Source organism: Anoplopoma fimbria, chromosome 24 (assembly GCF_027596085.1).
Source record: "Anoplopoma fimbria isolate UVic2021 breed Golden Eagle Sablefish chromosome 24, Afim_UVic_2022, whole genome shotgun sequence".
NCBI lineage: Eukaryota > Metazoa > Chordata > Actinopteri > Perciformes > Anoplopomatidae > Anoplopoma > Anoplopoma fimbria.
The window spans coordinates 9,728,727-9,744,002 of record NC_072472.1 but is presented as its reverse complement, the minus strand read 5'-3'; the positions used below and the strand labels follow the sequence as shown (position 1 = coordinate 9,744,002).

Below are 15,276 nucleotides of genomic sequence, written 5' to 3'. Positions count from 1 at the left end.
AGTTAATCAAAACCTCTCATGACCAAAAGCTATTTTATTGTGGTAAATATCAGGACTCCATCTCAGAGGAGGAGAGTTTTATTTTTTTAAATTTCACAGTTGAGGAGATAACAATAAGCAGCATATGAAACCTATAACTCTATAGCCTAATCGTGATTACATGCTCTTGTTTAAGGAAAAATAGACTGCCTTGTTCTTTGCTCAGATCCTTGTTTGACCCCTAAAGGCAACCAACAAAAGGTAATTAACTTGAATTTACAAAGGGCGTTTTACTAGCAGAACATTAATTAGTACCTATAGATTCTCGGTCCAACCATAGCTGGAAGTAAGCGAAGGCCTACGGAGACACGTTTTGACAGATTCCTCAGCAGAGAGATTCAATAGGGAAAGGGGCGTTCACTGGCAAGTGTCAAACTAACAGCTGAGTCAAGCTACCACAGAAGGTGCAAGTAAGCAGAGCTGTTCCTGCTTTAAAATAAAACCAAAACATGCTCAGAACTGAATAAAAAGACTAAATCATACCGTCTGTTATGCCCAAACTGGCTGTTATGTTAAAACATCTGCTTTGAAAGAGCTCGGAATGATTACTCTTCCTCATATACTCTAAATATACAACTTATATACAACAAGGCTTCTATTCTGAAAGGACAAGTCGGAAGCAATCACCTTGTTTCATTCAGCTTGACACCGTTTCACTATCTGTCCGCCCTGCCCTGCCTGAGTTTGCAGTTGAGTACGCCAGGGCAGCACGGCTGTATTATATAACTTTGATGTACTCACGGGTTTAATGGCGCAACAGCAGAATATCGCACCGCAGATCTGTGGAATCGTTGCGGGATTATCCTGAAATAGCGAGCGAGGAAGCCATCTATCACTTTTTTTTTTTTTTTTTTTTTTGGTTTGTTATTGCCCCTCATACCGGGCGGCGCGCGTTAAAAGTTATCGACAGATCCGGCCGAGCGGCGCGCACACGGCTCGGATCTCGACCAGGTCAGCGACGTTGTGTTGACTTTGAGTTATAAAAGAGTTGCTTATTGCGGACGATGTGTCCCTGCAGCACGGGGAGAGAGGCGGCGACGACGGACCCAGCAGCTGACATTTCACCGCGCGACACTGCCGCGAGGACGGGGTTTTAATCGTGTAGGAAATCGTGTGTGCGTTAAATTTTTTTTATTTTTTTTCTCTCTCCCACCCCCCTCATATGTTTTCTCACTTGGACTGACGGGAGATGACCTAACTGGCAGGAGCGCATCCTCCCACTACAGGTACAGATATACTGCAACCACTTGTTCAATCGCTGGAGAAAATGATCGAGGGAGGTAAACGCTGGTTCTTGTCTCCCCCCTACTCCCCTCCTCCTCCTCCTCCTCCCTCCCTCCCTCTCCCTATGTAGGCCAGAAGGAGAGCGGTCCCCGGTGCTGCGTGTTAGGCGCACTGACAAAAAAACGCGCTCCTTGCGTTCCTCACTGACAGATCCGTCTCTCTCTCTTTTTTTTTTTTTTTTTTTTTTTTTGTATTTTTCCCTGTAAGAAAGATACACTGTTGCATTTAAAAACGCCAGCTTTATCTCCGGCTGTAGGCATGTGATCAGTGCAATTTCCCATCGCAGCCAACAGGTTGCACTAATGCTGTAATGATGTGTTGGGCAGTTTGGTGGGAAAAGTACAGTACAGCCTATAGCGAGTCAGGAAACACCAAAACTTTTTTTTTTTTTTTTTTTTTTTTTTTTTTTTGAGAGCTTTGATATGTCAACGACCTTCAGTGACTTCTCTGAACATACATACCACACCAGCAATCCCAGTTAGAGAGCATTCTGTCCCGGATTGCCCTGAATTTGCAGCTTTAATGACATTATAAGTGGTTTTAATGTCTGACTAATGCTGTGTGTTTTTTAAGTTTTAAGTTTTTAGTGTGTAGCTTTTAAATGTCTGTAAAGCGTCTTTGAGTACTCTGAAAAGCGCTCCTATAAATAGAATGTATTATTATTATTATTATTATTATTATTATTATTATTATAAACCTATGACCAAAACAAAAAGTCTCTCTGATGATATAAATAACAAATCATTGCTCATTTTTAAAGAAAATCTTCGCAAGCCCCACTCATTGGGTCATTGAACCCCTCACTTACGTCACACACAGCAGCCGCAGCTATGTGCAGTACACCGCTCCAGTCCTCTTTTAATATTCAGCAATATATATATTTTTCAACGTGGCATTTATTGCATATAAATGAATAGATGTAGTTCAGAATGCCTGTTGTTGTAATATTAAGTCAGATAGACGCACTGACTCTGAATCAGAACATTTGCCGCAAGTGACAGCTTCTGCCCCTGTTTGGATATGTCAACTATCGTGATTAAAGCTCAGAGCGTTTCTTTGCACCGTCATTAATTCAATGGTATTCATAGTTTTCTTTTAAATCTCTTATTTTGTTAAATGGAGTTTGGACTGACATGTTCATTTGCGCACTGTTGCGGACGGAGTTAGACAGTTAGTGGTGACTGCCGCAAAAGCCCAGAGACTCCCCGACCGCGTTAATCTCCTTGGACAGATGCATGTTGTTCCACACATGCTTGGATGTATGTGGGATGTTTTCAGTGGCACTGGCACTTACACAAGTTGTGCCTGGGCATGTCTCGCACTTCTTGACGCATGAGTTGAGTGGAGTGGAGGGCACAGTTCAAAGAAATAACATGAACATTATAGTCAGTTATGTTATGTAAATGGCTGTGCTCTCCTTTTCCTGCTCAGCCTGGCTTGTGCCATTTGTGCCTCTGCCATATTCCTCCAGTGTGGGTGTGAGAGAGGGAAAGGGCCAGTGCTGTCATTGCTTGGAAATTGTAAATAAATAAATAATAGACTGGGTAGGCAGAGGCATACAATTATTTATATATATATATATATATATATATATATATATATATATATATATATATATATATATATGGGCCTTGCACCATTACGGCTTTTAATCTGCACCATAACACAATTTTAATGCAGATGTTTCAAGACACCCATCACTGCGAATTATCCATGAGAGATTTATGTATGTATATATATATATGTGTGTGTGTGTGTGTGTGTGTGTGTGTGTGTGTGTGTGTGTGTGTGTGTATATATAAATATATCTAGCCGCTGTGTATGTATCACCTTATCCAGTATCAACTCTGTTTTTTAAAGCCTAACCTTGACTCTTTTCTCTCTGTCACTCTCTGTGTGTGTGTGTGTTTGTTTGTGTATGTGTGTGTGTGTGTGTGTGTGTGTTTGTTGTGCACTCTTTGACTCACCCTCACTGTCCTGTCAGGATAAAGAAATGGATCAGGGTGGACTGAAGCGCAACGGTAATCGAGACGACAGCCTGACATTTGGGGAGACAGCAGCCGGAGTATGCAGGGATGCAGGTGACACAGCTGGTCCACTGCTCCAGACTGCAACACACCCGCCTGGCCCCGGGTCTCTGCCACAGCCCACAGTGGGCCCAAACGGAGGGTGTGGAACCAAAGAGCAGGGGGAGCTGGGAGGCCTCTTTGACTCCCCTCAGCATCGTGTCCTGTGTGAGGGGTCAGACCTGGAGGAGGGTAAAATCACTAGAATGACGAAACAAAACCAGGATATCGGCGGATTCAACGTGGAGGGCAACTTGGCGCTGCTGAAACGCAGCATTTCCGCTCTCGACCGGACGGCCACCTCTGTCATCAGCACCTCGGTGTCCTCCATCCTGGGCAACCTACCCCTGCCAGACCTTTTCCCGCTGCACATCAAGCAGGAGGCAAATTTTTCTCTGGATAAAGACCCGGAAACTTACAGCGGACACTCAGGCACTGGCCCTTGTGACTTGGATGGCAACAGCGGCCGCCAAATGGAGGATATCGAGATTTGGCAAGACCTGGACCTTCCTACTTCCCTGCCAGAAATCAGCGATTTTGATTTGGATTCAGAAGTGGCACACTTGGATAACATCCTACATGACAGCAGGGGCGGCGGCGGCGGGCAATGGTGGCTCCGTCAGCGGCTTGCTAAAGGAAACGAAGCCTCTCATGGGTAACGGAGTGAACTGTGGCAGTGTGAATGGCTCGGATCAGCAGCACCACCCCATACACCAGCAGCACCAGCAGCACCCCCTTCTACAGCACCAGCACCAGCAACATCAGCTTCACCATCAACAGCCGCCGACATCACTTCTCTCCAGCGTCATGATCAAGGAAGAGAAGGATCCGGACGACTCTTTCATCCACATCCGTACTCCTGGGGTTGTCAAACAGGAGAAGCAGGAGAGCGCCGGTTTCTGCCAGGCGCAGGCGTGTCTCCAGAGCGGCATGAGCTCCCTCCATGGAGGCGGCCCCATGTCCTCATCCATGGGCGTAGGAGTAGGATCTAACTACCACTACAGGGCCAACGCGTCCTCCACAGTGGGCCTACAAGACCAGGAGCCTTTTGGCATGTACCCAAACCTGCCTCTGGTGGGGGAGAGCTGGGCCAGGGGGAACAGATTTGGAGAGTCATCCGGTCTACAGAGGGGGGACGATGGGCTCCCCTCTGCTGCAGCCCTGTCAAGTTTTTCTGTCAGCTTCTCCAGGTAGGTCTCGTGGAATTACTTTGCTTTCATTCAAGGTGCGCTTCACTTTGTGTTCGTGCGCTCGGAGGGGCATTTGCTTTTGCTTCGTTAATGTTTAAATGTGCGCAAATGTCAGTGCTCATTTCTGTCGATGGTTATTCCTACTCTACGGCAGTCTTAGCTGTGATAAGTTAATCAAAGTGGAAACTGTGTTCTAGGACATCTCTGTCACCTTTTTCTAAACTCAAACTGTCCTTAAGGTGTTAGCAGTCTGACCCTAAAACGCCAAACACACTTTTAATGCTTTTAATGCCATTCTTTGGTTTGACTTGTTGGTCGGTCACTGCAATCTTTGGAGTGCTTATTAGCAGGAAATTAATTCAATTTACTGGCATTTTATAAAAAAAAAAAATATATATGGGTTATTCATGTCTCTTGCAAAATACAATAAAACAATCTGAAGTTTTGGCTATTGTTCAAGGTCCTCAGGTCCTGCAGAATCAGATTCAAAGTTATTTATATGGGCTTCAACCACTATTTATGTTTACAGTCCACTGCAGTCAGAATTACCTGGGCAAAACGGGGATGGGATTTGTTCCAAGTATGAGTGGTGTGTGTTTTGGTGTGTTGTTCTCTGGTTGTAAAGGAGAGCGAGGCCATTACACTGACCTTTTTGATTTATCATTATCAAAATCTGAACCGCATAGAAGCCGTGCCTTTTCAATATATATTTCCAAGTGTGTTGTTTATTTCACTGCTATTCAGGCTCTGTCCAAGGCTCTTGGTAAGTCCTTCAGATCCTGTTCATCATGTTAAGTGGTTAATTAAGGTTTAGAGAGAGCGATAAGGAGTTAGTAATAATCAGGAGCAAAACCGAACAGTCGAGAAAGTGCTTCTCAAAAGTCTCCAAAAAAACTTCGTCTCCCGCAGCCACAGAAAAAACCTGGTCTCTGTTGATGCTCCTGAAATCAAATCAAGCTCAGAGTGATGTATCAGGGCACTTCAGTTCCCCGTAGGACACCTTGAATTTGGGAAGTGAAAGCAGTTTCGAAGTGTTTATGCCCAAGTCTGTGTGATTCAAGCACAAAAGAAACATCCCCTCAATGAGCTCCCAAAAAAGAGTACTCACAGGTGTTGCTTGATGTTCGTCCATGGCATATTTTTCTTTTATGAGGGAAGTGCTAGCACCCCTGGGTTTGAGAGCATCTGGCACTTATCGCCTCCAATAGGCAGACACAACAGGACACACATTTATCCAATTTATCAACATCAGAACACATTTTTAGGAATGTCATGACAAATGTAACGAAGGAAGAATTCTCCTTTTATATACACAAATACTGTCAGAGGAGGCAGATAAGGTTACAAAGAGACAGGCAACTGCATTTCTTTCCACTCCTAAGAAAGGGATTATAATAAATTGAGTCACCCTGAAGAGATAGTTAGACAGTGTATAAATATTTCTTTGGTGATTCAGTAACCCAAAGCACTTTCTTTTTTTTGTGTTTGCTCGGAATCAGATGTTGAAAATCAATACATCTTTATGAGCACAGTTGTGAAGTTGTACATTTACACAATATCTGATCATAATTTGCCCCGTGCTCCACCCTCTGGTATTTTTCCAAATATTGTGTTGCAACACGGTGCTCGTTATAAAGATATCACAGTTACGTAACCGTGTTATTCCTGCAGGAAATGATTCATTGATAAAACATGATATGTGCATTTCTGAGGATGCAGTATGGTCATGTTTAATGCGAGGGAAATGAGTTCTGTGAGAAAGTCATGTACATGCAGCACAGTGAGAATGAGTGGTGTCGGTTGGACACGCCTCATTTCAGCCTGGATCTGATAAGTGAAATGCCTGTGAGTGGAAGCCTGAAAGAGAGATGTATTTACTTGCTCTACTATGAGCTTCTTTGTGACCATGGCTTGAATGGGAAGATCACAAGATGTGTTTTTGATTAATGTGGGCCCGGGGTGATAATGTGAGTCGGCGCTTTCCTTCTGAAAGAGTCACTGAGGTGTTCGGATCAGGCCGCTTTGTAAACAGGTCAACATGGGTGTCAGCTTCTGTTATCTGTTATCTGCCTGCTGCCACACTGATATGCTCCTTGGTTGTTATGTTGTTAACCAATTTAAACTGTGGAGAAGTCTCTTTGTCTCAGTTCATAAATGCACGCTATTCTATACATTGATTGGACAATAGGAGACTTGTTTTCTACCACTAACACTGGATACAAAGCTTTTCTAGTAATGCAAAGATGGCAATCCTAATGAGCTGCTTTTTTTTTTAAAGCACTTTTTATAGTGTTCTTTTTTAATGTGAATTATAACTTGATAATTCATTCTAACAGCAAAGTGTTGTTTCTATAATCTAATCCTTCCTGGTATGTTGGTTCTTGTTACAGCAGCATGGTGTGTGTTTCCATGCTGTGTTCCTGTGATGCAGGGCACCGCCACTGTGCAAGGTCTTAAAAAAAACTAACAACAGTACCGACTTACCAATGGACCAACAAACAAGCAGAGTTTGGCAATAATTAGGTATTCTCTTTTCTGAAATTATCGTGTTCTCTGAAATGATCATGCTGCACAAATTATCATAATTATCAATATAGCACATAAAATAACAAGTTGATCCATTTAGATTTTAAATAATTATTAAGTGGAAAAAATACTAATGATTGCAGATTGATTTTCCTCCTTTGAGTAATTGATTTGAAAGACTAATTATTTCAGCTCTGCATGAAACAGAATGTGTTTGCTTATTACAAATGCATACTGTAAGGTTTACTGTAGACACAGCACTGTTGTGTGAAGGTGCATCTAAGCACATTGGGTAATGGTGTTATGAATATGACTACTTTATGCACAAGAGCTGTAGACAATATGATGCAATTCAATGAAATAATGAATTGTAACATCAGGGTACACTGCTGTATTTGATACACTGTACATTATAAGCTGAAAAAGGTACAAATGTTGTTGCAGTTCTATTGCATTATTTGATTTATACTGTATCTCAAAGTAGGCCTGAAATAGGACAATGATTTGCTCCCTGGTTACCACATTAGTTAGCATAGTAACTTACGTGGTGTACTGGACTGTATATCATGGAGTCCACATTGCTGCTCTATGGGAATTCAGCTCAGCAGAAACACAGTTTGGTTCATTCACGTTGCTTGGCTCGAGCCTCTCGTTATGTAACTGATAATCAAATGGACAAATGTTGTTGTTTCATGCCCAGGGTGAAATGAGGCCTTGCAACATTGTTTGAGATCAATTGTATGAGATATATTTAAGTAGCATAATACTCCTTTCATTAAGTACATATATATTTTTTGTTTTACTCAAACTTCATTAATTTTTTTTGGTATGCTGCACATCTTTTTAAACATGCAGTATGTAAGTTTTAACTGTACTGTACATGGGTTTCTTTAAATCACGGCTTTTCATCTTTTTATCTCAAAATATGTGAGGCATACTGTCGCACACTAAGGGTTAAAAATGTAATTCAAACTCCTCTCCGTTGCTGTGCAGCATGCGTCAGTGTGTGCCAGAGCAAGACAGACTTTGTCTCTGTGTGTGTGTGTGTGTGTGTGTGTGTGTGTGTGTGTGTGTGTGTCTATCTGTCTGTCTGTGTGTACACACAGGGATGCTGGAAGGCCACGTGTACATATCTGCTCTGCTGTCCTGCTCCCTCTCTCTGTGTAAATGGTCACTCAGTCGCTTTTTTATTCTCACCTACTCACCCCTGATGGCCCCTTTCACACAGGCATGCCAAAGCTGTACACAACAAGATGTCATGCAAACACACACACACACTACTATGTTAGAAGCGTGCTGCAGATTCTGGATGTCAAAGGAGGCACTTCGCCCACACATGTAAGCATCTTTTTAAAATCTTTTAAGCATCTTTTTTTGGAGTTTTGGATTGAAAATTTGAGTGTGATGAAATTCGTATTGAATGCCAAATTTTTCATTTTTGCTAATGCGTCATAAAAAAAGTATTGTGTTCTGCAAGGCTGGGGTTTTTCGATGGTAAAGTTGTGGAGGTACACTGAACTTTTTGCTCCTCTTCAAATAACTTTTTTTTTATTATGTCAACTTGGCAACTTGGTTATTTAAATTGTATGCACAGTTATTTTGGCCTTTCTGATGTTTGATGTCCTTCTGGTGAACTTTTTCTTCAGAGGCTAACTTGATGTTGGTGGAAGCATTTTAGAACTTGAGCTACTTTAACGTTTGCATTAATACAAATTAAAAGCAAATAAATAGGCGACAACGGGTTCTGCAAAAATGCTCTGCATGCAATGTTCTAAAGTGTAAAAATTGTGTTCTAAATTTTGTATTGCTAAACAATCATATTTTAAAGATGTTTATGTGGCTTTTCATTCCAAAGTGAAATGCTTACCATTTGTGAAACAAAGCAGAACAACCTTAGGGTTTTCCCAGGGTTCTTAGAGGGCTAATACGCTGTGCAGATATCTGGGTTACAGGGGGGGGGTCTTAAATTTTGACTTTAATCTATATAATTTTACATCATATCGAACTGTTATCATCACAATAGATAACGCACAAAAAGCATAAAGACAAAACATGACACAGCTATAGTGTAAATTATTAAAGTAAATTATTATTGTATTATTGTACCATACCACAGCCTTCATTTGAACATTACATTTTCCAGAAATGTTTGCCCTGTAAAATATTATTCTGTAACCTCAAAGAGCAGATTAAGAAAACTTTTAAATGATGTTTGATTTATTAAACTCGTAGAACCTGGGTTCTTATCTCAAGACTTACTACTATTGTTGTTATTGATTTATTTTCCTCTGTTTGGGGCCCAAAAAGGGCAACCGTTAAGGACACCTACATGTTGTGGTTTCACAGTGAATAGAAAATTAACTTTTTTAACACAGGCAGTGACAGTGGATTTTATTATTTGTTTTACGTATTTGTTAACTTCCTAGCTATTTTGCACTCAGTCGGTGAGATGAACGTTGTTTTATAAGTGCTTATCATCATGCATTGGTAGACAACCAGTTCCGACCCGGACCATACCGCCTACCTAAGTAGTGAGTGTGTCGTGGAACATCTTGCTGTTCATATAAAAGCCCTTGTTAACAGGTTGATGACTAGTAGATGATTTGCTCTCTTCAGAAATATTATATACTGCTTTGCCAGGGCGTGAACATTGTATAGATAAATGACAACACCCTTGTCCTCACCACCGGTTCCCTGTGCAGTGTGTCGGCTCGTTCAGATGCTCCTTTTTGCAAATATCTGAAACCAACAGCTCGCAAAGACGGATCACAGTCTGAGACACGCCTTTCTGCACAGATAGCCTCAGAACAAAGTTGACAGTCTATTCACAGTTTTGGGGACAGATCCAAGTGACCAATAGAATGAAGACTGCAGGCAACAGAAACCAAACACGAGTTGTTGATGTTGTAAGGGATTTCAGTAGTAGTTGGGAGAGTAGCATTAATACGAATAAAGGAGTTAATGATGTTGGTGATTATAATAATAATAATCAATCCTTTATTAGTCCCACAATGGGGAAATTACAATTCTCTGCATTTAACCCATCCCGGAGGAGCAGTGGGCTGCAATGAAGGGCCCGGGGAGCAACTTGGGGTTAGGTGTCTTGCTCAAGGACACCTCGGCATGTTGCCGGTAGAGGGGTTTGAACCACCAACCTTGTGATTACGGGACAAGCGCTCTACCTCATGTGCCACAGCCGCCCCATGACTAATGACTCATTGGGTGACGATTATTATTATAATTGCCCCTTAGCCACAATGAAATCTTGGCTGAACTTGTTACTGGCAACGGGCGATGCGACTGCATTGTATGGTTTTATTATGAACTGTCACTTACTACGCATCGACATTTGTGAACCTGTTTCGGGAAACCACGAGACAACATGCGAGGTGTGGCAGATAACTCAACTTTTACATTAATTGCATCGGCATCATTTCACAAGATTGTTGTCCAGGTTAAAAGTGTCAAACTAAATTGCAATTAAAATCTATCAAATGGATTTTTTTACATTTGTGAAGACTTTTGTCTGATGTGATTATTAACAGTGGAACATAGTTTTTTGCTCTGAACATCAATTTGATTATTAACATGTGATATTGCATGTATCTACTTTATTTTGATGCACAGTCAGTCGTTTTTAATGTTCATTATTTCACATAAAGTTTCACAACATACTGATACAAAACACTGCTTTTTCCATTCTTTCAACAAGCCATATGCATGATATAAGCTCCATCCAGGGAATTTCATGTCTTACTGCAAGTGTCCTCTATAGTAATTTCATAACAGACGGATATAACAACCTACAGCTAAACCAGGTCAAACTCATGTCTGTTGACTCAATTTCCTGGATTTGTAATCTGTTAAGATTATGCCAACCTCAATCCACATTGTTTGTTTGAGTTCATGTTGCTTTATAGGTTTACAGATAACCTTTGCTGTATATGCAAAGCAACATTTCACTCTTCTTTGCCTATTCACCAAATTTCTTTTTTCCCCGAGACTTCATCAGTTGCAAACACTAAGTTAACATTTAGGCGTAACAGGTTTATGTGGGAAACAGAAACAATTATGCTAGATGTTGTTGAGTGTGTGGAAACATCCTGTGATACCTTGGATTACTCTGTGTAGAGTGGTGCCTTACTCCGAAGCCTGGATTTTGGACTCGTAAAGTCAGAATTTCTTTTCCCGATTTACACAATCAGGTGTTTCCAACTTGGTCGTCATTACGGAATTGAAAGATCAAGCAGATTCCATATCGCTCCTTTTCCTTAAAGAGGCTTTATGCATGCGGCCTAGACTTGCAGAGAACATGTCAGCTCGGATCAACAGCCAAGACGCATTTCCCCACAATATCTCATTCACTCACTCTATTTCGTCATTCTTCCTCCCTCTGTCTGCCTTGTTCACTCTCCCCTCTTTGGTGCTCTACTGTACTGAGTCTTTCATGTAGCCTTGGGTTGGGGTCATTGAAGTTCAGACAGCCAAAGGAGGTCTAGGCCTCTTAGCAGCCATGCTGTTTCTTTTTTAAGGCTGTTTTGGCGTCTGCCGGCATGTTTACGCTGGTGTTTGGTGTCGTGAACATATCCAAGGCCTATGTATCAAGCCACATGATGAATATTTACTTCTTTTTGCAGGACAAAGCTTGTCTTTTTACTCACTGCAAAATATGGAAAGAAAGACAAATGTAAACACAGTAAAAGAGACACTTTCCATTATGCCTGTGTGTAATTAAGACATAGTCCTGTTACTTAATATATCTTTTCTTCATGAAGTGTTTCAAATCACTCTTCAAAGACAGCTACACAACAGTCTCATACCAGGTGTTCAATGCAAATAATAAGTTACAGGGAGAGCAGTTTTTTTTTTTTATTAACTCAAGGTCCATGTTCTAGCTTTTTTGTCTGGAGCTATCAACCTACTTTCTTCTTTATCGTTTTTTATCGCTTTATCGTTTTTTTCCAGTGTTGTCTAGGGATGTGTGTCCCTTGAGGATGGCAGAGATTGCCCAAGTTCCTAAGCAGATGGAATTTGCTCAGTTGTCATGGAGATAGCTCATCAAGTATGGAACTTTGCTCACATGATAACAGGTTATCATATATGTTAGATATGCTGAATTTAAAAAGCCATAACTAACATATATGGCTTTTTACAATATTTTTAGTGACGTCATAGCCACACACACGTACAACATGTGTTGAAGATTGAAGAACACGTAAAGATCACATTTTTTTTACAACTGCAAGTCCAAAGTAAGCAGTGAAGGAACAACCCTGAAAAATATCTTATTATATCCCATGCTAGCTGCTCAGAGTAATCACAGTGACTGGCTCATATGCCGACAGCACAGGCTCTAACGTTAACAGAGGTTACATTGACTTGCCTTATGGTACCTTCAAGCTCTGCTCAGTAAAAATGTATATTGGGAGACGGTAAATAATAAGTCTATCATGATGTGTTCAAATGTCATCTTGTAAAATTTAGTTGTTGGCGAGAAAATAAAAACTTGTAAAAATGGAGAGGTTTTTGCAGCAATGTAAACTAGATATTATTGAGATATTGTGACCTGTTTAACTTCCTAACACTATCTCTAAACAGCTTATAAAACATAATTACAACTACTAAAGTCAATTTCTTTTTAACCAAAGCAAGTATTTAAACAAATAAACAATAATTCGTTATCATTTTCATTTATATGCAAATAACCACAATAGATTACAATCAAGTCAAAGGAAAACTATTTTTGACAGTTTACATTGACTGAGGGAGTTTTTTTGGACAGTGCTGAAAAAAGTTTGTTTAGGGCCTTGCTGTCAATTATAGTTCTTAGAAAGAAAATAAGATCAGCTTGGGCAAAAATCTGAATCGGCAGGTCAGACTTTAAAAAAATTGGATATCGGATTCTGCCAAGAAAATTGCAGTTGGTGGATCTCTACATATTACACCTTCATACTGTGCACTATGAGCAGACAAACATGTGCACTCACAAATGCCTCATTGCACATCATGTGACATCTGTGGATGCTTGGCAAAGCTAGATGAGAGGCATTTCTTGGTGTAGATTACTTATACTCAGAATAGAATACGACATCCTTGGTGGATAGTTTTTTTCTAAACCTATCCATGTCTAATGTGACGGCCAATGGCACTATTCTTTAAAGCTCCCGTCTCCCTATGTCACAAATGTGATGGCTTAAGTACCAGTGTAACCTTGCTCGGCTTGCAACAATTAGACCAGAAATAAGAGGCATGAATTTAATAAACGTGTCTGTTTATGGAAAAAAGTAACACATTTAATAAGAAGGGGTAATAGTGATTGCAGATATCAACATTTATGTTTTTACTTCAAATTTGTTAGAATTCCAAGTCAACATATCCATAATGTTATTTTGACTTGTAGCAATTCTAATTAAAGATATCCACAGTTCATTTCTCATTAGTCAAAATGTTAAATCTTTATATCAACTATTAGTTTCTTACTAGGAGGTTGCGAGTATGTGCAATTCTAATTAATAATATCTACAACTTAATTCTCACAAATCAGAATGTTAATGTTATTGATATCAACAATTCAATTCTTACTTATTTTCATTGTAGGTATTTACAATTAATCTTACATTACATGGTATTTTAGATATTGAAAGTACATCCGTAACATTGTATGTGAGATCTGTAAAATGATACTTTGACATGTTGAAATGTGATTCCCACCACTAAATAGTTACTAGTGAGCCCTACTGATTAAATGTTAAAATGGCTGGCCATATTTTGTTTGTGAGGGCAGCAGTCTTATTTCTTTGCCACAGATGCTTCCTTAAGCTACGTTCACATGAAATTCGGTGCCCTGATATGTCAGGACTGAGCATAAATATAGCCATGACTGATCTGACTTACTGTACTTCATAAACAGAGGAGTGTGCTTGTTATGTTTGGCAACAACTCTATCAGGAAACAGGAAGTGAGGTGAGTAGAAGCTAGAAGGGCTCAGGCCGCTGCCCTTTTTACCCTCTTTCGGCAAAGTGGCATTCTGGGTAAAAAAAAAAAAAAAGAAAAACTTCTTATTCCAGATGTTGTTGTTGTTGTTGTGTTATTATTAAGGTATTGTTCTCAGAAATTGTGAGACACTTTTGTTGAATCAAAACTGTTGAATATTTGCATAAACTAAAAAGCGTGCAAGACATCTCAGGGTTTTCCCCAGGAAACTGGTGGTGGAGGTGGTTAGTTATACACCAAAAAAGAAAGAAAACAAAAGGCTTTTTTCTCTCCAACTTTTGGTTCATGCATGTATGCACAAACAGTCCCCTACTTTGGAACATACAGTGCATTTGATCTGTACAAGAATCTGTACTTTTGTCGATGATTTATTCAGTTTTTAGTTGATACTGGTCCTGTCAATCAGTGTAATACACCAGGAATTAATAAATTAATGCTATTTCAATTAATGCTACGTGATTTTATTTTATTTTTTTCATAATAGGCTTAAAACACGCACACACACACACACACACACACACACACACACACACACACACACACACACACACACACACACACACACACACACACACACACACACACACACATATATATACACACAAAACCTTGTTTCTTTACAAACAAATATTAAGAAAACTTTTTATGTTTTTTGTCAACTATTTATATTGAATCTCACCCCACACTCCTCGTGCTGTAAGTTTAACAATCTTCTTCCTCTTCACAATCTTTCTACATTCCTCTTTGTGCGTTATCAATGTGTTTCATCATCTGTGTTTAGAAACAAGTGCAAAAATGTTGATGACTATCTTTATGACAATACAAATGGATGCCTCCTACAGGAACACACACATGTATATATATATATATATGTGTATATATATATATATATATATATATATATATATATATGTGTATATATATATGTATGTGTATATATATATATATATATATATGTGTATATATATATACACCAGGTGTTTCACTGCGAGTCCTGTAAAGTCTGATGCGTTATGACTTGTTTTCTTGATCAATGAAACAAGTTGGTGGAATTTCCTGCTTCTGCTGCTTCCCAGTGATAGACTGTTACTTTGAAAACCCTCCGAGCAGTTGGGCACGGAGCCATTCCGTGTTTTTTTGCACTCTTTATTGTAAGTCTGATTTTCTGTATGTTTGCT

At 39.9% G+C, this 15,276-nt stretch overlaps 1 protein-coding gene across 1 annotated transcript in view; it reads left to right on the top strand.

The window, feature by feature from the left end:
* Positions 1 to 737: 737 nt before the first annotated feature.
* Positions 738 to 15,276, top strand: part of LOC129114066 (glucocorticoid receptor-like) — a 63,305-nt gene continuing 48,766 nt past the window's right edge. Inside the window, 3 exon segments of the mRNA XM_054626573.1 lie at positions 738 to 1,265; positions 3,308 to 3,990; positions 3,992 to 4,579. Coding sequence (XP_054482548.1) covers positions 3,317 to 3,990; positions 3,992 to 4,579 — 1,262 coding nt within the window. The 5' untranslated portion in view covers positions 738 to 1,265; positions 3,308 to 3,316.